The sequence below is a fragment of the Elephantulus edwardii genome, unplaced genomic scaffold (assembly GCF_000299155.1).
Source record: "Elephantulus edwardii isolate Elephantulus edwardi_28Jun2011 unplaced genomic scaffold, EleEdw1.0 scaffold00100, whole genome shotgun sequence".
Classification (NCBI taxonomy): domain Eukaryota; kingdom Metazoa; phylum Chordata; class Mammalia; order Macroscelidea; family Macroscelididae; genus Elephantulus; species Elephantulus edwardii.
The window spans coordinates 166407-188882 of NW_006399850.1; the positions used below are offsets into that span (position 1 = coordinate 166407).

Here is a 22476-nt window from a genome sequence, read left to right on the forward strand (position 1 = left end):
GCTCTTTTTTTCTTAAAAGGTTATATATTTCCTGTCTTCTGATAAAACATTCTTCAGAGCTCTGGACTTAAATTCTGAGCTGTAACTGACTGCTTACTAGCATGCCTGTTTTGCATACCAGTAGAATCAAATCCAGTTTTGCCATTTGTGGATAACTATGACAAGATACAAAAGCATGTGTTTGCCATAAATAGCTCTGGCTAACAGCAAACTGCTCACACTGAGCAGATCAAATTCACTATATGGAGAGCAGTCTGGACCATAGCCAAAACCCACTCTTAATGTTTAAGATTGCTCTATCATTCCTTTTTTCTTAATTCAATATTCAAAATATACTAAGGGGTAGTAACTAAAAATTTCTAAGCCTGAAAACATTGTTAAACTTTCAAAGGATATTTTCTAAATTATTTTCGTTATGAACAAATAAGCATTAAGAGCTTCCTGTTTGTAATACACAACTATTTAGAAACATAAGCATGAATAAAAAAGTAATTACTTAAATTTTATCAGAAAACAAGCCAGCTATTGAAAAGCATTTGTGTAAAAAAAAAAAAAAACAAACACCTGATCTCCATATTAAAACATAAGGAAATAAATACAGTTTATAAAAGTACTGTTCTGTAATAATGGCTTTAAGATAAAACTATTTTTAAACCAAATAAATTAATAAAATAGCATAACACAAAAAATTTTCAAATGACCAGTGCAGAGATTAATAGCCGTTTACCCTAAAAGTTGTTTCACATACCATAATTTTAAATTTTCAAGGAAAACAAGGCAACATTCTGAATATGCCACAATTTTTATTGCAACGTGGCCATTTTTGTGAGGGTGAAGAGTCTAATCTCAAAAACAATGTTCCACTTAAGGCTCTTTTATACAGAAACTGCCATCATGACTGATATTCAAAATATCTTTAGTCTTCCAAGACTCACATAGTAAACATAAAACTACACTTATTCAGTAGTGTACACAAAATGGGAAACAAATAGGCATTATTAACAGCTTTTCCTTTTGCAAAGGTATGCATACAACAAGAATGAAGACTGAGGTACTAGGATAAGCTGATAACAGTTTATGCAACTTAACTGGCATTTGTTTTAGGGTAGTGTTATGCGTCTTTGAGTTGGAACCCTTTTAGGGTGGGTGAGTAGTCAAACTAAACACAAAACAAGTGCTTTCTCAATGCATAGTATTATATCTGTGCTGCCATGTCACAAAAGTAGGCTTGCCAAGGCAAGTGAGGTGTATGAATGCTTTGAGCCTCATAGAACTGCAACCAAGTGCAACTATAAATAATACTGTATATAATACTGCATAAAGTTTACCATTTAACCAGTGGATAATACTTTCAAGGCATTCAATTAGCTTACCCTTTGTAGTACTCTAAGCTATTCACACTGATAATCACATTCACTGCAGTGCTTGCTGCAGGGGAGGCAAAAAACCAGTTGTTTTGGCTAAAGTAGAACAGAAAGGCATTCCTTGGACTCTATGTAAAAGTAACAATGTTAATAGTCTAATGGCAATCATTGATAGGCTACTTAAATGAATGTTTCGCCTTCATTCTTGTGTTCAAAGGGCCCAATGGAGGAGGAAAAAACCCCCCAAAACAAAAAAAAAATAACCAAACAGCCTACTACTATTCCAACTGACAGAACAGGAGACATGGAAGCTCCTTAACATCCAGATGGCACTTGACTGTCATTTTATAAGGGTTTTCCTTCAAGTGAAACTACTACATTGCCTCCCAACTTCTCTCCAAGTGTTGAACGGTCCTTAATATCATCCAAGCCATTTACTTGCCACTCATGTTTAATACCTAACAGGGGGGGAGGGGGGAAAAAAAGAGAGAGATTATGCCATTACCTTATTTTAAATAAGAGAATAATGTCACTGTACAAAATGATCAATGTTTGTACCTGTAAATTTTTTCTTTATGGCATCTTTAGAGCTAGCATAAATCATCTTGCTTTTTAAAGGTGCACTTTCAGGAGCCCTGCACAGGGGGAAAAAAATTGTTGAATCCCAATTTCAAGAAAAATAAAGGCAAACTGACTATGTTAATAATCCTTGCATTTTAAAAAATACTTTTTTCTTTTGTATTTACACACCAGAATATAAATACTAGGTCTTCTTTCTTAGACTCTTTTGTTTCGTATGTGGCATCGTACAAAGCATATCGGCAATCATTCAGAGGTAGCAACTTCACAAAAGATGTGTAGGGGTCCTCTACAGTGTCACCAATGTCACCCACCAAGATCTGCTTTGCTTCCTCTACTATTATTTGTCTTTTGTCATCGCTTAAGCAGAAGAGCACTGCTTTCTTTCTTTTTTTGATCTCCTCTTGTGTAGAAGATTTCCTTACTTTCATGTCATTAAAAACTTTGATGACTTCATCATTCACTGTAACTCCAGAAGCCTGAAAATAAACCAAGAGCAGCAATTCAGAACAAGTATTTTGGCCTTAACCAAAATTACTATTTGCTTAGACGTTCACTTTACTCTGGGGATAGAAAAATTCCACTGTACCATCCAAGTCGTACAGTCAGATTTACCACATTTTAAGGATGAAGCCTCTAACCTAAGGATTCTAAGTCATCCTGCCCCATTCATTCTTTTTAAAGAGGGTTGGAGTTTGAAGGAAATGGAAAAGTGGAATGAAAGGACAAATACAAGCTGTCCCATCGCTGAAATGTTTCCTATTTCACTGGGTGATGTCAGAGGTCCACGAGCAGCAGCAAAAATACCTTCTGTATTGTGTCAACTCTGCAGGCCTTAAAAAAAAACAAAAAAACCCACAAAACCCTTCTGGATTTCAGTTAATGCGTCTAAGATTTTTTTTCTTTAAAGTCATTCTAGCCTGTGCCTTTACCTCATAAGGAAAGGGAATCAAATGTAAACTCCTAACCGCCCACGGTAACAACGTAATTGCTTCCCAGCTCAAATCTAGACATCTCAGACCCAACTGATCGCGTGGAAAAAACGGCCACCCCCTCCCCCGCCAGAAGGCATTTCCAAGAGTTTTCCCACCTCCTTAATCTCTCAATAAGGGCGTCATTACAACCATCACGAACATGACCAAAAGCCTTTTAGCCAGGGCTTCGGAGCATGTATCAATCTGGCAGCGCGCGTATTAAATAAATCAGGAGATGAAGGGCAAAGGCGGCGAACACCGCACAGCGCCCCCCGGCCCTTCCAGCGCCCCCGGACTTTGTCCACTCGGCCCCGGACCTCCGACCCCACCCCATCGGGGTGCTCCAGCCCTCAGGAGGCCGAAGAACTGCGAGGCCGGGCAGGACGGCGGGAAAGGCCGGCCAGCCGGCTGGACAACAGTGGAGCCGCGGCGTAGGAGCGCCCACCTCGCAGGCCAAATTCAGGCTAAAATGGCGGCCTCGCTCCCTGAGCCCTGCGGGGACACCCCGGGCGCTTCCCTTACCGAGCCCCGGCTCCCCCGCCAGCGCGCACGGCTTACCATAGTGTCCGCGGCTCTGGCTGCAGCGGCTGCTCAGGCTTCGGCTCAGTGACACCCCGAGGAGGCGGAGGAGGAGGGGCGTGCGGAGCTGCAGCCCAAGAGAGGCGTCGGCCGGGGCTCCGCCGGCTGAAGGCGGCGGGCAGGGTGGTCACGTGGGCAAGCCCCGCCTCGCGGCCCCGCCCTGCTCCCAGGCGGCCCGTGCGCTTCGCAGCGCTGGCGGCAGGCGTCCTCGGAGTGACCCCGGCGCTCCCGGGTGGCCGTGCCGCGGGAGCAGCGGCTCTGGGACCTGGCCGCGCTGCTTGCAGCCCCGGGGCCCCATCCGTCACCCGGCCAGGGAACGTACTAGGCACTGGGTTTCCAGACTACCTCCCAGAAAGCGTTACTCTCGGATTGTGCGCGTCAGAGGGGAAAGGCAGACCAAGGTGGTTTTCTTTCATTCGTTTGTTTTCCATTGAAAGGGGCAGAGTCCTGAGTCTTTTTGGAAACTGAAAACTCGCCCTAGAGCATCGCTTTTCTTGGTCCAATTAAATGAGAAGAAACACTGGTGGAAGTTCTCAGTTGATAAAATGACTCAAACACCAGAATGAAAAGCCGAGGTGGGAAGATCTTCCAAAACAGGTAATACAGTAATATGGGCAGTCGTTGGTTTATGAATGAGATCTAAATGTGTCCCTTAGATTAACTGGTCAAGTGAATAAGATTAAATTTGTAGGTAAATCGGAACAGCTGTTATTCTTTTTCACCTTGAGGTCCAGTGGGAACTGAGACACAGCTGACCCTCCAGGGTAGGGTCTATCTCTTGAGGAGCTGCTGGTGGATTCCAACAGCCAAAGAGGCACTGCTTTAGTATTACCAGCAAACTCTGTAACAACTATGTAATTTTATTGGAATAGAAGCCTTGCTGTAAAAAGAGCAACGGTCATGTGGGAATGGATAGATCTGACCTTTACTAGCTCTGCAAAGGGGATCTGTCCCCATCAACATCACTACAAAAACAATTCCCATGAAGTTAGACATGTCAGTCACTCTCTTGCACCTCTTTCTACTCATCCCAACACCAATCTTACTGCTTTAATGGGTCCAAAATCTGTTTCAATAGCTCACAGCCACATAGAGCCGTATTAAGAAGTTAAAAGGCCCCTTTCTACGAAGATGGCGCCGAAAGCGAAGAAGGAAGCCCCTGCCCCTCCCAAAACTGAAGCCAAAGCAAAAAGGCATTGAAGGCCAAGAAGGCAGTCCTGAAGGGCGTCCACAGCCAAAAAAAAAAAAAAAATACCCCTGGAAGAGCGCTCCCAGGAGAAACAAGCTTGACCGCTATGCCGTCATCAAATTTCCCCTGACCACTGAGTCAGCTATGAAGAAGATAGAAGATAACAACACACTTGTGTTCATTGTGGATGTCAAGGCCAATAAGCACCAAATTAAACAAGCTGTAAAGAAGCTCTATGACATTGATGTGGCTAAGGTCAACACTTTGATTAGGCCTGATGGAGAGAAGAAGGCCTATGTTCGACTTGCTCCTGATTATGATGCTTTGGATGTTGCCAACAAAATTGGGATCATCTAAACTGAGTCCAGCGGGCTAATTCTAAATATAATAAATTTTTCTCACCATAAAAGAAAAAAAGAAGTTAAAAGGCTTTCATTTAGGATAGTTGCAAAATACAGTCGCTCACTCAAGACAGCTTCCAAACTTCCTCAGCCTTCGGCCTTGTGCTTTAGGCTCTTAATCTTGCTAATTATGACTTTCTGCCCACCACAGCCCTCTAAAAACTTGGGCAAAAGGCTTTGGGCTCTGGTTCCATGGAGTAGCAGTTTCAAGGTCAGCTCTGTCTCATGTCACATCTCTGGTTCTTTGCTGCTGACTGCTATGGCTGCTTTTCTCATAGGCCTTGGTCTGACTTTAATGGAAAGACTAACCAATCCCCTTGTGAATAGGTTGTTGCCTTCTTCAAGTTGAGCACAACTCATAGCGACCCTGTGAACAAAAGGCATGAAGCCCCTCTACAACTGTCAAAGTTCCGGAGAACTTTAGAGTTTCTGGAGGTATGTTGTTTAGGAAGTGGATGCTACTCTTGCTTCCAAACCTGTCATAGTGTTATTGTTGTTATGTGCCGTTGAGTTGCCTGTGACGCACAGTGACCCTATGTACAGCAGCTCTGAACCCTTCCCTGTTCTGAGCCTGTCTCACTAATTCTGACACACCCTAACCCCATTGCCCCAGTCACTGTATCAATCCATCTCATCCAGGGTCTTCCTCTCCTGTGCTGTCCATCTACCCTTCCGAGCAAGATTTCCTTCTCCAAGGACTGGTCTCTCCAGGCAATGTGCCCAAAGAAAGTGAGACAGAGCTTCATAATCCTAGCCTCCAAGGAGAGACTTGGTTTCATCCTCTCTAAGACAGACCTATTTTTAATTTCTGCCCATCCACATGACAAAGTCAAAAGTCAGTGACTTGGGAAGCCATTTTGAACAATAAACCCTTAACACCACACCTCGTAGTGCATGGGTTGAGAACATGGCTGTTACCTGAGCTATCTCTGTGAGGGGAGAAAGATTTTTCAATCAGCTTCTATAAAGATTTACAGTCTCAGAAACAAGACAGAGCAGTCTTATAAGGTCTGTATGAGTTGCAGTTTCAATTTATAGGAATGCTCTTGTTTGTTTTTTTGGTAAGTAGGGTTCAAAGAGAAGTATTGCTTCAAAAAGATGCTATAGCACAAAGAATATCACTGCTGAAATCATGTGGATCTTGACTGAAAGCAGAGAACATCAGAAAGATGTTTATTTGTGTTTCATTGACTATACAAAGATATTTGACTATGTAAATCATAACAAACTATGGATAATACTGGAGAAGAACAAGAATCCCAGAATACTTAATTGTGTTCGTGTGAAACCTATATATAGACCAAGAAGCAGTTAGTTGTCTGAACAAATGTAACACTGCATAGTTTAAAATCAGGAAAGGTGTGTGATAGGGTGGTAGCCTTTCTCAATACCTGTTAAGTCTGTATGTTGAGCACATAATTCATGAAGCTAGAGTATATGAAAAAGGATGTAGTGTTAGAATTGGGAGACCACTCAACAATCTGTGTTATGTAGATTATTCAACCTTGCTAACTGAAAGTGAACACAACTTTAAATATTTTCTGCAGATCAGGCACTTCAGGTTTCACTATGGATTATATCTCAACATCAAGAAAACAAAAATCCTCGCACACCCATGTTTATTGCGGCTTGTTCACAAAAGCAAGGAGCTGGAAACAACCTAAGTGCCGATCAATAAACAAATTGATAGAGAAGCTGTGGGATATTCACACAATGGAATACTATGCTGCACTGGAAAACAAGGAACTCATGCAATATTATTCAAAATGGATGACCCTGGAGGACATTATGCTGAGTGAAGTATCTCAGTCACAAAAGGACAAATACTGCATGGTGCCACTTTTGTAAAACAGGACTGACCTTGGGGTTGGGGAGAGACTGAGAAAGATGCGTTCAATAATGTATACTGCATTGAAACAGATGAGGGAGAAAACTGTTTAAAGGGATATGTGACTAGGTATTTTTGTCATGACAAGAGTCTAGAGCAAAGGCTAGATGGTGGAGTGGTCCTGAGGGAGGGTTTGTAAAACAATGAAATAATTTTTTACTTTTCCAAGAGGGTAGTGTACTGGGGGAGGGTTGGGAGGGAAGAAAAGTGCAACAGTGAATGAATGGAAGTCTAAAATCTGTAAATTTTTACTGAAATTAATAATAAACTTCAAATTAAAAAAAATAAAGTACACACTGTTAAAAAAAAAGAAAGAAAGAAAACAAAAATCCTCACCACTGGACCACTAGGCAACATGAAGATTGTTGTTGTTGTTATGTACCATCGAGTTACTTGCTACTCATAGTGATGCTATGCATAACAGTCCTAAACCCTGTTCTATCCTGTGCCAACCTTGTCTTTGACACATCTAAACCATTACTCCAGGGACTGAATCAATCCATCCCATCAACGTTCTTCCTTTCTTACAGTGTCCCTCCATCTTCCCAAGCAAGATGACTCTTTCCGAAGACTGGTCCCTCATTGCAACATGTCCAAAGTTTGTCACATGAAGCTTCAGAATCCTTGCCTCCAAGGAGCAGCCTGGTTTTACCCTCTCTAGGATAAACCTAGAGACTAAGGTGTACCTGACCCAAGGCATGATCTTTTCAATTACTTGCTATGCATCTGAAAGTTGGTTAGTGAATAAAGATGATAGAAGGATAATCAATGTTTTTGAATTGTGGTGTTGGAGAAGAGTATTGAATATCCCATGGACAGCTAAAAGAATAAACAATCTATCCTGGAAGAAGTGCAGCTAGGGTGCATCTTAAAGGTAAGGATGGTGAAATTTCATTTCACGTACTTTGGGCATGTAGTCTGGAGGGACTGACTAGTCCTTGGAAAAAGACATCATGCTGCAAAGAGTGGTGGTCAGAGACAGAATATCCCTCAATAAGATAGATTCTCTCTCTCTCTTTCTCTCTCTCTCTCTCACACACACACACACACACACACACACACGATAGACTGACACATTGACTGCAGGGCTAGAGCATATCAGAGATTATGCAAATGGCACAGGATAGGGCAAGGTTCATACCTGTTGTTCATAGGGTTGCTGTGAGTGATAGTCAACTTGACGGCACCTAACAACAACAACAACAACTTTAAAGGGCAAAAACTAGAAGAAGACTTAACTGCAGTATGTATTTTAAAGAGTGGTTACATGGTTTGACAATAACCATTTGCATTTTTTACTACAAAGAAAATGAATTAGAGACTACTGATATATTATACACTCAGTTTTCCTGTAAAGTCCCAGCTATGAGCATGAAAATACAATAAAAGATCTTTCTAAGGTGTTATTATAGATCCAGGCCATAGTCTTTCAATTGCTTCAAAGGCATGTGCAATCTTGACAGTAAAAAAGACTAAACAAATTTAAGAGTGGAAAATCAATAGGAGAGGTTATGCCCAAGATTGTGTGATACATTCTTTTATACAAAATTTAATATATTTTAAACAAGAGCATGTTACATATTGCCTGTGAAAAACAGACTTAGTTTTTATATCCATACCTTGCCATTCATTTTCTTATTTGGAAGATTATCAAGGTTTATTGTTGTTTGGTGTTGTTCAGTTAAGGATGGCACCTCCTAACAACGTTATTTTTAAATTCTTTTTTATTATTAATTTCAGTGAAAAGTTACAGAGACTTTGGATTTCCATTCATTCATTGTTGCACTATTCTCCCCTCCCAACCCTCCCCCCAGTACACTCCCCTCTTGGAAAAGTAAAAGAAAAATTCTTTCATTGTTTTACAATCCCTCCCCCCAGGTCCACTCCACTATGCAGCCTTTGCTATGGACTCCCGTCATGACAAAAATACTTAACCACATATCCCTTTAAACAGTTTTCTCCCTCATCTGTTTCAATGCAGTATACATTATTAAACCCATCTTTCTCAGTCTCTCTCCAGCCCCAATGTCAGTCCTGTTTTACAACAGTGGCACCATGCAGTATTTGTTCTTTTGTGACTGAGATATTTAACTCCGTATAATGTCCTCCAGGGTCACCCATTTAAAATAATATTTCATGAGTTCCTTGTTTTTCAGTGCAGCATAGTATTCCATTGTATGAATATACAACAGCTTCTCTATCCACTTGTTTGTTGATGGACACTTAGATTGTTTCCAGCTCCTTGCTATTGTGAACAATGCAGCAATAAACATGGGTGTGCATAGATCTGCTTGGATGTCAGCTATGGTCTCTTCAGGGTATATTCCCAGTAGTGGAATTGCTGGGTCAAATGGTATCTCTATTTGCAACTTTTTGAGAAAGCGCCACACCGCCCTCCACAGTGGTTGCACCAAACAGCATTATTATGGAGAAAACGTCTCACAGTCTTTGCTTCTAACGAGCATGCTGGCTGTACTTCTTCCAACATAGATTTTTTTTGTTTGTTTGTTCTTTTGGCAGTCCATAGTATATCCAGTACTCTTTGTCAAGACAATAATTCAAAGGCATTGATTCTTCTTTGATCTTCCTTAGTCATTGTCCAACTTCCATACACAGGAAGAAATGAAAAACGCCATGGCTTGTATCAGGCACACTTTAATCTATAAACTGACATCCTTGCTCTTTAGCGTTTTAAAGAGATCCTTAATAGATTTTCCCAATACAGTATGGTTTTTGATTTCTTGACTGCTGCTGATTTATTTGTTGTTGATTGTGAATCCAAGTTAAAGAAAATCCTTGGCAACTTCAAACTTTTCTCTATATACTATAATGTTGCCTCTTGGTCAAATTATGAGGATTTTTGTTTCCTTGATATTGAGGTAAAATTCACACTGAAGGCCATTGTTTTTGATCTTCAGTAAGTGCTTCAGATATTTACTGTTTGCAAGCAAGGTTTTGTTATCTACATAAGAAAGGTGTTGCTGAGTCTTCTTCCAATATTGATGCCACATTTCTTCTTCAAATAGTGTAGCTTCTCAAATGATTTTTTTTGGCATGGGGATTGAATTAGCACTGAGAAAGGATACAGTTTCAGGCAAGTAGATTAGATAATATTTTACATTTAGAGGACACATTAAATTTTATGAAACCATTCTCTTTAATTCTCTGGAAGTTACTAGGAGTTATGAAGAATGGGCCTATAAAATAAAAACATTTTCCAAATGTGAGTATTAATAACTCTTCTCCCTTCTGGGCTCTTTTTAGTCTCACAGATCTATAGCAGAAAAAACCACTTGGGCAATAACCCTTGGTGCTGACTCCCTCGAGCTTCAAGACGTCCTAAATTAGATGTCAGAAATCCTTGCCTCCAAGCTGGGGATTCCAAACATGCAAATCATACCACAGCTCTGACCCCCGGCTCTCTAATTCTCTGTTTTATCCTTCCAAGGCAGACAGAATTCAAACCTTCCAAGCTCTAGAAAATTTCCCACCTGTAGATATTTTTGTCTGCCCATATTCTGTTGCACCTTTGCAACTTATGTACCTGTTCTGCCACACTACTCTACTACTCTTACAGAGCTCTGGCAGTTTAGTGGTAAGCTTGTTGGGCTGCCAAGGCAATGACATGTGGTGAGAATCCCCCAGCTGCTCCATAGAAGAAAGATGGGCACTCTCTTCCTATGTGATTTACTGCCCCTGAAAACCTGATGGAAGGTCAGCAATGAGTCGGTTACAGCTCGATAGTGCACTGCAATTATTAATGCTAAAATGAAAACAAGAAAGGATTCTCTCCTCTTCACTCCCTTCCTTTTGAAGAGGAATCCCATCCTCCTCTGGGATGTATTGTCTTTACTTTCTCTTTCACAAATAAATTGGCTTCACCTAAAAAAAGCCAAACAAACAAAATAAATCGAGAAAGAGGCTCTTGAAGATGGAGCAAGGATAGTTAAACTTCATCTTACACATTTTGGGCATGTTGTCAAGAAGCCAGAGTTTGGAAAATTACATCAGAGGCTCAGAGAAAGAGAGGAAGACAGACCCTCAGTAAGATAAATTGGGCTTGGGCATATGAGGATAGAGCAGAGTTTAGATCTGTTCTTCATGGTTTGCTATGAGTAGTTGACTTATTGGCACCTAACAATGCACTAACTGGTTGTGGATCAGTAATATTAATTTCTATCCAGATATTCTAAAATCAGAATTTCTCACTAGTTGGTAAAGAGAATTTTGGTAAAGGGATACCATTACCAATCATTGTTGCATGAATTTTGGCCTCTGTATAGTGGAGGAATCTGAGAGTCAGGAATTAAGTGTATTAATGTCCTATTATTGCTGTAATGATGAGCCTTCACCTCACATACTTTGGACATATTGCTAGGAGGTACTGTTCTTTGGAGAAGGACATGATGCTGGGAAGGGTGGAGGGTTGGCAAAGGAGAGGAAGACCCTCAACCAGGTGAATTGACATGGTGACTGCTGCAGTGGGCTCTTATGTGTCAGGAAGTTTGAGGATGGCACAGGATAGAGCAGAGTTCAGATCTTTTGTTAGTAGGGTCGTTATGAGTTGAACTTGTCTGGATGGCACCTAACAACAGCAACAGTGACTTAAAATGACACAAATTTATTACCTCACAGTTCTGGAAGTCATCTGTCCAAAAGAGGTCTCATAGAGCTAGTGAATGTGTTGGTAAGGCTTCCTTTCTTCTGGAGGTATTAAGGGAGAATTGTTTCCTTGTCTTTCCCAGCTTCTAGTGGCTGTCAGTTTATGACTCCTACCCAGTAATTCCATTACTCCAATTTCTGCTTGGACATTATATTTTCTTAAGCTTTCTTCTCTTTCCTACTCTCCTCTTTCATTTATAAGATCGCTATGATTACACTGGATAATTCAGTATAATCTCCCTATCTCAAAATCCTTAACATAATCAGATTTATAAAGTTTCTTTTATTTTATTGATAGCGTATTTAAAATCATTTCTAGATGTAGCCTGAAATACAATGTGGTGAGTGACAGGATAATATCCGTACACATACAAGGAAGTCCAGTGAATACCACTATTGTTCAAATATATGCACTAACAACCAGAGCCAAAGAAGAGGAAATAGAAGATTTTTACCAACTTTTGCAGTCAGAAATTGATCAAACATGCAATCAAGAGGCATTAGTAATAGTGGGTGACTGGAATGCAAAAGTTGGGAACAGGGAAGAAGGATCAGTAGCTGGAAAACATGGTCTCGGTGAGAGAAATTAGGCTGGAGATAGAATGATAGAGTTCTGCACATTCAATGATTTATTCATTGCAAATACCTGTTGTAAGAAACATAAACTCAGGCTATACACATGGATTTCACCTGATGGTATGCATAGGAATCAGATCAATTACATTTGTGGAAAGATTTGCTCGAGAAGCTCAATATCAGCAGTGAAAACCAGGCCGGGTGCTGATCGTGGGACACACTGGGACAGACCACCAACTACTCATATGCAAATTCAAGCTGAAGTTGAGGAAAATTAAGTCCATGGGAACCAAGATTTGACCTTAAGTCTGTCCCACTCGAATTTCAAAACCATCTCAGGAACAGGTTTGAGGCCTTGAGCACCAATGAGCATAGACCAAATGAGCTCTGGGAGGATATCAAGAAAATTGTCCGTGAAGAATGCAAAAGATCATTACAAAGGCAAAAGAAGAAGAAAATACCAAGATGGATGTCAGACTCCGAGTATTGCATCAGAGGGCTGAGAAGCCAAAGCTAAAGGAAGAAATCAAGAAATCAAAGAGCTGAACAGAAAATTTCAAAAGGCAGCTCGGGCGACCAAGCAAGATACTATAATGAAATGTGCAGAGAACTGGAGTCAGAAAATCAAAAGGGCCAGACTTGCTCAGCGTTTCTTAAGCTGAAAGAGTTAAACAAATTCAAGCCGTGGGTGGCAGTACTTAAAGATAGTTTGGGTAGAATGTTGAATGATCCAGGAAGTATACAAAGAAGATGAAAGGAGTACACAGAGTCACTGTATCAGTAGGAATTGGCTGACACAGAGGAATTTCATGAAATAACATATGAGCAAGAACCTATGGTGATGAAGGAGGAAGTTCAAGTTGCTATGAAGGAATTGGCAAAAAACAAGGCTCTAGGAGTTGACAGCATACCAATTGATTTATTTCAACAAACAGACACTGCCCTGGATGTGCTCACTAAGTCATGCCAGGAAATCTGGAGGACAGCCAGCTGGCCCACTGACTGGAAGAGATCGATACTTGTTCCTATTCCAAAGAAAGGTGACCCAACAGAGTGTGGAAATTATCGAACAATATCATTGATATCACATGCAAGCAAGATTCTGCTGAAAATTATCCAAAAACGTTTGGAACAATATGTCAACAGAGAACTGCCAGATGTGCAGGCTGGATTTAGAAGAGGTCACCGTACTAGGGATATTATAGCTAATGTTAGATGGATCTTGGCAGAAAACAAAGAATACCAGAAGAATGTCTATCAAAGGCTTTTGACTGTGTGGATCACAACAAGCTGTAGCTGACTCTGAGAAGAATGGGAATCCCAGAACATTTAATTGTGCTAATGCGAAACCTATACTTGGACCAAGAGGCAGTCATCAGAACAGAACAGGTAGACACTGGATGTTTCAAAATCAAGAAGGGTGTCCATCAGGGATGTATTTTGTCTCCATACCTTTTTAATCTGTATGCAGAACAGATCATCTGAGACGCTGGGTTGTATGAGGAGGAATGTGGCATCAGGATTGGTGGAAGAATCATCAACAACCTATGTTATGCAGATTGACACAACCCTGCTTGCTGAAACTGAGGAGGACCTGAAGCGTTTGCTGCAGAAGGTCAAGGACTGCAGTCTTCAATATGATTTGAAGCTCAATATCAAGAAAACAGATTTTCATGACGGGGGCAATTGGCAGCATCAGTATGGATGGTGAAGATCTTGATTGAGATAGTTAACAGTTTTAGTTTACTTGGCTCCACAGTCAACGCTGTTGGTAACAGCAGCCAGGAAATCAGGAGACGAATTTCATTGGGAAAGTCAGCTGTGAGGGACCTCTCAGGAGTATTGAAATGCAACGACGTCAGGCTGGAGACTAAGGTTTGCCTTATCCAGGCTATAGTCTTTGCAATTATGTGCTCTGCTTTGGAGAGTTGGACAGTGAATAGGGATGATAGAAAGAGAATTGATGCCTTTGAGCTGTGGTCCTGGAGAAGAATGTTGAATATACAATGGACTGCTAGGAGAACAAACAGGGTTGTCCTGGAGAGGGTGAAGCCAGAATGTTCCCTGGAGTCAAGGATTCTGAAGCTTCGTCTGACATACTTTGGGCATGTTGCAAGGAGGGACTGGTCCTTGGAGAGGGACATCATGTTTGGGAGAGTGGAGGGGTGGTGCAGGGGAGGAAGACCCTTGATGAGATGCATTGATTCTGTAAGTGGAGTGGTGGGAATTAGTGTGTTTGAGACAGCGAGGTTGGCACAGGGTTAAACGGCATTTAGGGCTCTTGTACATAGGGTCACTACGAGTCGCAAATGACTCAATGGCACATAACAACAACAACAACAACAGCGTATTTAAATATTCTGGGGTTGGGGGAATCTTTGGCGGACATCTCAGATATTATTTTTATTTGTCACGGAATCTATTTTTAGTCATGTTATTGTTGCTAGATATCACCAAGTAACTCATAGATGACTCTCCAGCAGATTTTACTAGGCAGTAAATCACATGAAAGGGGATTGCCCATCATTCTTCTGTAAGGTGGCTGGTGGATTGGAACCAAATGTTTTTGAGTTGACAGCACAATACCTTACCACTAAGCCACAAGAGCTCCCTATTCTGACTTGTAGCAAGAGGAAGACTACCTCATGTTCTTATTGTTGTTAATTCTCATGAGAGGAGATTGCCCATCCTCCTGCAGAGCTGGTGGATTTGAACCAAGTGCCTTCAGGATTGCAGTATAGTTTCTTACCACTAGGCCACCAGAGCTCCCTAGAACTACCTTTAATTTTAGGGTTTGGTGATCTAGTCTACAGGAACTGCGCTCCTAATCACAAAGGTGGTGCCTCTCTGGTGCTTCAAATCCACCAGCAGCTCTGTGGGAGTAAGATGAGCATTCTCTTCCTGTGAGATTTACTACCCCAGAAACACACATGAGGATCAGCTATAAATTGTTTCTGACTTGACAACAATGAGTTTTTGAGAATTTAATATTTAGTAGAGTAGACTGCCTGGTCTTTTTTTCTTATGGAATTGCTGGTGGGTTTCAGCCTTGACATTTCAGTTGTCAGCTGACCTCTCAAGCAGGGGTTCTTGGATATGTCTCAAAACTGAGACTCAAATTCATTGCCATGAATTCCAACTCATAGCCACCCTGCACTCCAAGCCCATTCCAAACTCCAGAAGCTTGGAATCCTAAGTCTTAAAGGGAGGAGACTGCTGATTTTTCTCTCCTAGGCCATGGGTGGATTTGAACTGCAAGAGGTACTTGTCTTTTGGTTCACAGCACAACACACTACAGATTGTGCAACCAGACATAGAAATCAGAAATCTTTTTAAGTCAAAAAGAGGGATAAACCTAAACAAGAAGCCTTATAAACAGTAAATGATGTAATAGAAAACACTAAAAGTCATGAATGTGGGATAGAAAAGAAAGAGCTTTACAGTTGAATGGATCTGAATGGAAGCTCAGCTCTGACACTCATAGTGATGTATTTATTCTTGGGCTGTTAACTGTCTTGAGGCTTTATTGTAGCAAGTGTAAAAATGGACATATTACTTCCTCCCAGGAATATTATGAAAGAGTTTGACTATTATTTAAACTAGTGAAATAAGATTTGTAAATCAACAATAGGAATTCTCCAGGCTTTTAAAACAATAGTGCAGAATGACTAGGGATGACAGAAGAATTGATGTCTAAATTGTGGTGTTGGAGGAGAGTACTGTTTTTCCCATGGACTACCAAGAGAACAAACAAGTGAAACTAGGCAGGCAAGGATGGTGAAGGTTTGGGCATGTTGTTAAAAGGGACTGTTCCTTGAAGAAGAAAATTACACTTGGAGAGTCAGTGTGAGAGTCCCTCATCAGGACTGATATGGTGACTGTAACAATGGGCTCAACAGTATCAGAGATAGTGAGGATGGCACAGGCTAGGGCATCGTAGGGTAACTATGAGTCATAGTCCACTCAACAGCACATAACAAGATAAAAGTGAATGCACTGATATTAATAATCAGGCAACAATCACCAAAAACAGGTTAAGGCGTGGCTGATGTTTGCTTACTTAAGATTCCTTGTTGTTGTTAAGTGCTGTTGAGTAGAGCATGAATCATCGCAACCTTATGAACAAAAGACCTGAACCTTGTTCTGTAACTATGCTTATTTCTCTATGTTCATAGAGTTTCCAGAGGCATGTGGTTTAGGAAGTGGATGCCACTCCTGCTTCCAAACCTAAATCAATCTGGGAGCTCCACCAAACACTGTCCATGAAGGGTAATCATTATGGTGTTTGATACACCAGTGGCACAGTGTCCAGTCTCACTAACCTGAAGTTAACTCAGTACAGCAAATTGACAGATCAGTGCTGTACCACTGGTAAGATTCCTTAGGAAATTGGAAAAGTGCCTATCCTGTAATGTCTGTTTCCCCAAGAACATGTAAAAGTTTAAAGATCATTTTCCTCCAGACCTATCTAAAACAGTGACTTTGTAAGATTATGTAGAAAAAATAATTATATTAGAGTTCCACTCCTCATCAAGAGACATCATATTCTTAGCTTTTCACCATTACTTCCTGACAAAGACAAATTTAAATATAAAGAAGCTCACTGCTACAAAATGTACTTTTCTTCCTACATGGCTCCTTCAGTCTTACATGTACTTTCTAACCTATGTCTATCTGAAAGACTGAGAAGGAGGTAAACCGTGTATTTTTCTAAATACAAGTTTGAACTTAGAAGTAGAAAATAAACAGAGGGAGATACATGTTGCGATCTGATCTCTATGACTCATTTTCTGATCCATAAAACTCACTTTGGGTATTAACACATTTCATTTCTAATTCCTACCAGACAAATTTAGGAGCATGACCTCATGAGAAAAAAAACAAAACCAAAAACCAAAACAACAAAAACACCATACCGTGGTCTGTCACATGAAGAAATTGTGGATAAAGGTAGTGGAGCTCTGGTGACCTGGTCCATTGGGAGTTCTGTTGTTAACCCCAAAGCCACATCTCGAATCCACTAGTGCCTCTAGCTCTGAGAAAAAGATGGGCAATCTTTTCCCATGTGATTTACAGCCTTGGAAATAAAAATGGAGGCCCCTGCTCAACAACAATGAGATTTTTTTTAGTAAATTCAGTAAGTAGATAGAAACAATTTCCTTTATAAATGCCAGGTTTTTTAAAGGAATATCCGCCTCAACTTACTGGCAGAATTTATCAGCCCTACTCCTTATTGGTGTGGACTAGTAATAAGCCATAGTGGTAACGTTGCACTATCAATGCCTTACCACTAGGCCACCAGAACTTTCTAACAGGTGGGTTGTTGTTGTTGTTGTTAGGTGCAGTCAACTACAAACCATAGTGACTCTCTATGAATAACAGATATGAACTCAGTCCTCTCTTACTGTTATGTGCTGTTGAATTACCTGTGACTCATAGTTACACTCTGTAAAACAGCTCTGAACCCTGCCCTGTCCTGAGCCAGTCTCACTGACTCCAGCACACCTAATTATTCCACTATTCCAGTTACTGTGTCAATCCCTCATCCAAGTTCTTCCTCTTCTGCCCCAACCCTCCACCCTTCCAAGCATAATGTCCTTTGCCAAGGATTGGTTCCTCCTGGTCACATGCCCCAAGTATGTGAGATGGAGCTTCTAAACCCTTGTCTCCAAGGAGAAACTTGGTTTCATCCTTTCCAAGACAGACCTATTTGTTCTCCTTGTCATCCATAGCATGTTCAATATATTTTTCCAACACCGCAACTCAAAGGTCTCAATTTTTCTTCTATTATCTTTAGTCATTGTCCAGATCTCTGTTGTGTAGCATGTAATTGCAAAAATTACTGCCTGGATTAGGTAGACCTTAGTTACTGAATTGATGTCATTGCTCCTCAGTTCTCTGGAGCAGTCCCTGACAGGAGATTTTCTCAATGCAATTTGTCTTTTGATTTCCTGAATGCTGGTGCCAAGAATGTTGATTCTGGAGCCAAACAAGTAGAAATTATTAATAACTTCAATATCTTCTCCATGGTGCTGCCAATTGGCCCAATGATGAGAATCTTTGTCTTCTTGATGTTAAGCTTCAGTCTGTACTGAAGAATACAGTCCTTGATCTAAGTCACAAGAAGTCAGTCCTGGAGCAGAAGCTCAAGGACAAAGGACTTTTCCTCAAAACTCTGAGTGAGAAATCATTCCCTAAACAAGTACCTGGAATTTGGACTTAGAGACCCCTAAACTAAAGCAAGACCCAGCCACAGCATGAGAGACTAACAGCAGTGTGAGGCATTAGGCATCACAGAAGTGAACTGAAATCTAAGTCATCATATCAAGGGTTGAATAGTGGGAAGGGAGGTGTGGAATGGGGTAGGCAGGAGTGGAAGGGAGTACTGGTGGAGCAGAGAAAGGAGATGAGCCAAAGATGGGGGATTGACACTGACAAGATAATATCCATATGCATACAAGGAAGTCCAGTTAATACTACCATCATTCAAATAAATGTACCAACAACCAGGACCAAAGAGGAGGAAATAATTTCTGCCAACTTTTGCTGTCTGAGCAGATGGAACACGCACTCAAGGTGCATTAATAATAATGGCTGACTGGAATGCAAAAGTTGGGAACAGGGAAGAAGGGTCAGTAATCAGAAAATATGGACTTGGTGACAGAAATGAAGCAGTAGACAGAATGATAAAATTCTGTACAATGATTTATTAATTGCAAATACCTTTTATAAGTCCTATCTTTATCATCTCCAAAACATTTGAGCCCATTGCTGCAGTCAGTCACTGTATCAATCCATCTCGCTAAGGGTCTTCCTCTCTTATGGTGACCCACCACCTTCCCAGGCATGATGTCCCTTTCCAAGGAATATCCTCTCCTAACAACATATCCAAAGTATGTGAGACTTGATTTGTCATCCTTACCTCTAAGGAACACTGTGGTTGAACTTTCTTGAAGATATATCTGTTTGTTCTTTTAGCACTCCATGGGCTATTGAGTACTCCTCTCCAAGACCACAACAAAGACCCCATTTCTTCTTCTGTAATCTTTAGTCATAGTCCAGCTCTCAGATACACGTAGGTGATTGGAAGAACCGTCACTTGTATCAGGTGACATTAGTCTTTAAAATGATGCCATTGTTCCTTAGAACTTGGATGTTCTGAATAGCACATGCTATATGTCTCCTGGTCTCTTGACTGCTGTTATCAAGGATGTTGGTTATGAATTCAAGTAAAATGAAATAATTAACAATTTTAATCTTATCTTCATCTATAATGATGTTACCTATTAACCCAGTGGTGATGATCTTTGTTTTCTTGATGTTGAGATGCAGTCCATATTGAAGGCTGTATAGTCTTTGATTTTATGCAGCAACCACCTCAAATCCTCCTCACTTTTAGCAAGCAAGGTTGCATTCTCTGTGGAACATGGATAATCAGGTTGTTGATAACTCTTCCTCCAATCTTGATGCCACTTTCTTTGTAAAGTCCAGCTTCTCGAATGATTTGCTCAGCATACAGATGGTTTGGTGAAAGGCTACAGCCCTTAGGCATGCCATGCTTGATTTAAAACCATGCAGTGTTCTCTTTCTCTGTTTGAACAACAGCTTTCTACTCTCGGTTTAGATTTCATGTAAGCACAATTAAGTGTTCTGGAATTCTCATTCTTCTCAATGTTAGCTGTAGTGTGTTATGATCCACACAGTCAAATACCTTCTCATAGTCAATAAAATACAGATAGACCTTCTTCTGGTTTTTGTTGTCACAACAACACAATATTGTTGACGCTTTGTTCTGTAGTTGCCATTGGGTCGAGAATGACCCACAGAGACCTGGGAACAACAGACCTGAACCTTGTCCTGTCCTATGCTGTCCTTATAATCTCTGACGTACTTGAGCCTATTGCCACTGTCACTGTTTATCCATCTGAGGGGCTTCCTCTCTTTCTCTGACACTCCACTTTTCCAAACACCATGTCCCTTTCCAAGTAACTGAGTCACTTTTTTGTCACAGGTTGACTTCCTCTGATCTGAATAGCTTATGATGATACAGAAAGGCAGCCTGCAAGCAAATTGAATGGCTTTCTTTGGATCAGATGGCCAGCAATGGCAGCTCCATTCATTTTAAGTTTTATGCAGCTGTTGATGTCAGTTGATATTCTTGTAAAATTAGACTTCAAAGTGGCCTGATGTTTTATTGCAAAGTATTTAGAGGCTCAGAAAATATAAGACTTCAGAACATTTAGCAGTCATATCATCTGAAGTTACTAGAAAGTATAGTACATGTGCCTACTGCATTTTTGACAAGTTCTCAAATGTGGAGAAGTTGTCAAAATGATGGTCTTTGTACACATCACCCTTTCAGAGTATATCAGCAAATTTAAGAAAGAGTAAAGGGAATATTTAAGATAAAATGTGTCTGAGGTTTCTAATAATGCAGGAGCACATCTGTTAACATCTAAGTTATTCTAGTTGGGTTACTAAAACTCAGTAAACTTTAAATACTGGTGGTTAGTTTAAGCAACACTGGAAAAAGAAGTATCTTTCAGACAAATATTTCTGATGAGCCCATCCCAGTGTCTTTTTCTTTTACTTCTACTCAACTCTTTTAAGGAGCACTGTTGGGTTAATGGTAAGGGATTGTGCTGCCGATACAAAGGCACATGGTTCAAGTCTAACAGCTGCTCCAAAAGAGAAAGATAAGTAATCTCCTCCAGTGCCATTTACTGCCTCTGAAAACCCACTGGAGGGGCACCTATGTGTTGGTTCTGGCTCAATGATGCATGACAACTTTTTTTTGAATCTGTGAAATTCTTTTATTAAAAAGTTTTGTTAAAAATATGTAAATTTAGATGTTAAAATGAATAGATCTATTCCAAAGAATCAACCTTACTCACTCTTAGCTAATGTTTTTCTTAATCTAACCCTATATTTTACTTTGTTTTTGCAATATTTATTTATTTATTTATTTATTTTGTGTGTGTGTGTGTGTGTGTGTGTGTGTGAGAGAGAGAGAGTGTACCGTCAAATCAGATCTGACTGGTACAGGAGAGGAGATTGTCCCTCCTTTTCCCAGCAGAGCATCTGGTGGATTCGAACCGTGTGCCTCTGGGATTATAGTTGCAGCTCCTTGCCACTAGGCCACCAGACCTCCCCTGCAATTTTGATTTGTAAATTTAATTTTTTCTAACTACCTCTCCTCTGTCCAAGTTACGTGGCCTGTTGTTATTGTTAGTTTCTGTCAAGTTGAGTACAACCCATAGCACCCCTACGAACAACAGACCTAAACCTTGTCCTGTCCTGCGCCCACCTCACAATCTCTGACAAACTCAAGCTCATTCTTGCAGTTACTGTGTCAATCCAGCCAGTTGAGGTTTTCTTCTCTTTCATCGACTCTCCACCTTTCCGAGCATAATGTCCCTCTCCAAGGCATAGTCTGATTCAGGCCATGGTCTTTTCAATCACTTGAAAATATTGAGATTCTGAGGATGGCATAGGACAGGGCAGTGTTCAATCAGTTGTTTATCGGGTCACTATGAGTTATACTTGACTCGATGGCACCTAACAACAATAACAGGTCATTCAGAGAATGCTCACAGTATGTGAGATGAAGCTTTATTTATCTTTGCCTCCAAGGAGCACCCTGACTGCACTTTTTCCTAAGACATAACTGTTTGTTCTTTTGACAGACCTTAAGATATTTGTTACTTTTCTCTAATACCAAAGCTCAAAGACATTAATTCTTTTTCTGTCATTCTTATTAATTGTCCAGTTCACAGATGCATAGCAAGCGACTGAAAAGACCATGGCCTGAATCAGGCACACCTTAGTCCTCACTCTAACATAATAACTCCTCAATAATTTGGAGAGGTCCCTGATTACAGCTTTTCCTAGTGCAATACAACTCCTGATTTCCTGGTACCAAGTGTATTGATTGTGAATCCAAGTTAGAGGAAGTCGTTGACGGTCTTAATCTTTTCTCTGTCCATCATGATGTTACCTGTCAGTCTAGTGGTGAGGATTTTTGTTTTCTTGATTTTGAGGTGCAATCCATATTGAATGCTGCAGTGTTTAACCTCTTGCAGCAAACGCTTCAGCTTCTCCTCAGTGTCAGTAAGAATGTTTACATCATCTGTATAAACAAAGTTATTGATGAGTCTTCCTGCAACCTTAATGTCACATTCTTTTTCATAGAGTCCAGCTTCTCGAATAATTTGCTCAGCATATAGATTAAATTGGTATGGAGAAAGGATACAACCCTGACACA

General features: G+C 40.6%; 2 protein-coding genes across 2 annotated transcripts in view; both read right to left on the bottom strand.

The window, feature by feature from the left end:
• Positions 1–1709: 1709 nt before the first annotated feature.
• LOC102871235 (cofilin-2-like) lies at positions 1710–2416 on the bottom strand. Its single transcript, XM_006891545.1, has 3 exons — positions 2115–2416; positions 1923–1999; positions 1710–1822 (listed from the first exon to the last, which is right to left on the bottom strand). The coding sequence occupies exons 1-3, from the start codon at positions 2372–2374 to the stop codon at positions 1710–1712; spliced, it is 450 nt and encodes a 149-aa protein (XP_006891607.1). The 5' UTR covers positions 2375–2416.
• Positions 2417–3145: 729 nt separating this feature from the next.
• The window catches only part of BAZ1A (bromodomain adjacent to zinc finger domain, 1A), a 126550-nt gene continuing 107219 nt past the window's right edge, over positions 3146–22476 (bottom strand). The window contains exons 28-29 of the mRNA XM_006891575.1: positions 3476–3837; positions 3146–3362 (exon numbers count right to left, since the gene is read on the bottom strand). Of these exons, the coding sequence (XP_006891637.1) occupies positions 3146–3362; positions 3476–3837 (579 nt within the window). The remainder of the gene's footprint in view (positions 3363–3475; positions 3838–22476) is intronic.

What these genes read in the sequence shown, in the direction of transcription:
- LOC102871235 (XM_006891545.1), bottom strand. Translation starts at nt 2,374, where the DNA reads ATGAAAGTAAGGAAATCTTCTACACAAGAGGAGATCAAAAAAAGAAAG. An exon ending in GACCTAGTATTTATATTCTG is followed by an intron (nt 2,000 to 2,114) that starts GTGTGTAAATAC and finishes CCCCCTGTGCAG; the next exon opens with GGCTCCTGAAAGTGCACCTT. An exon ending in CATAAAGAAAAAATTTACAG is followed by an intron (nt 1,823 to 1,922) that starts GTACAAACATTG and finishes CCCCCCTGTTAG; the next exon opens with GTATTAAACATGAGTGGCAA.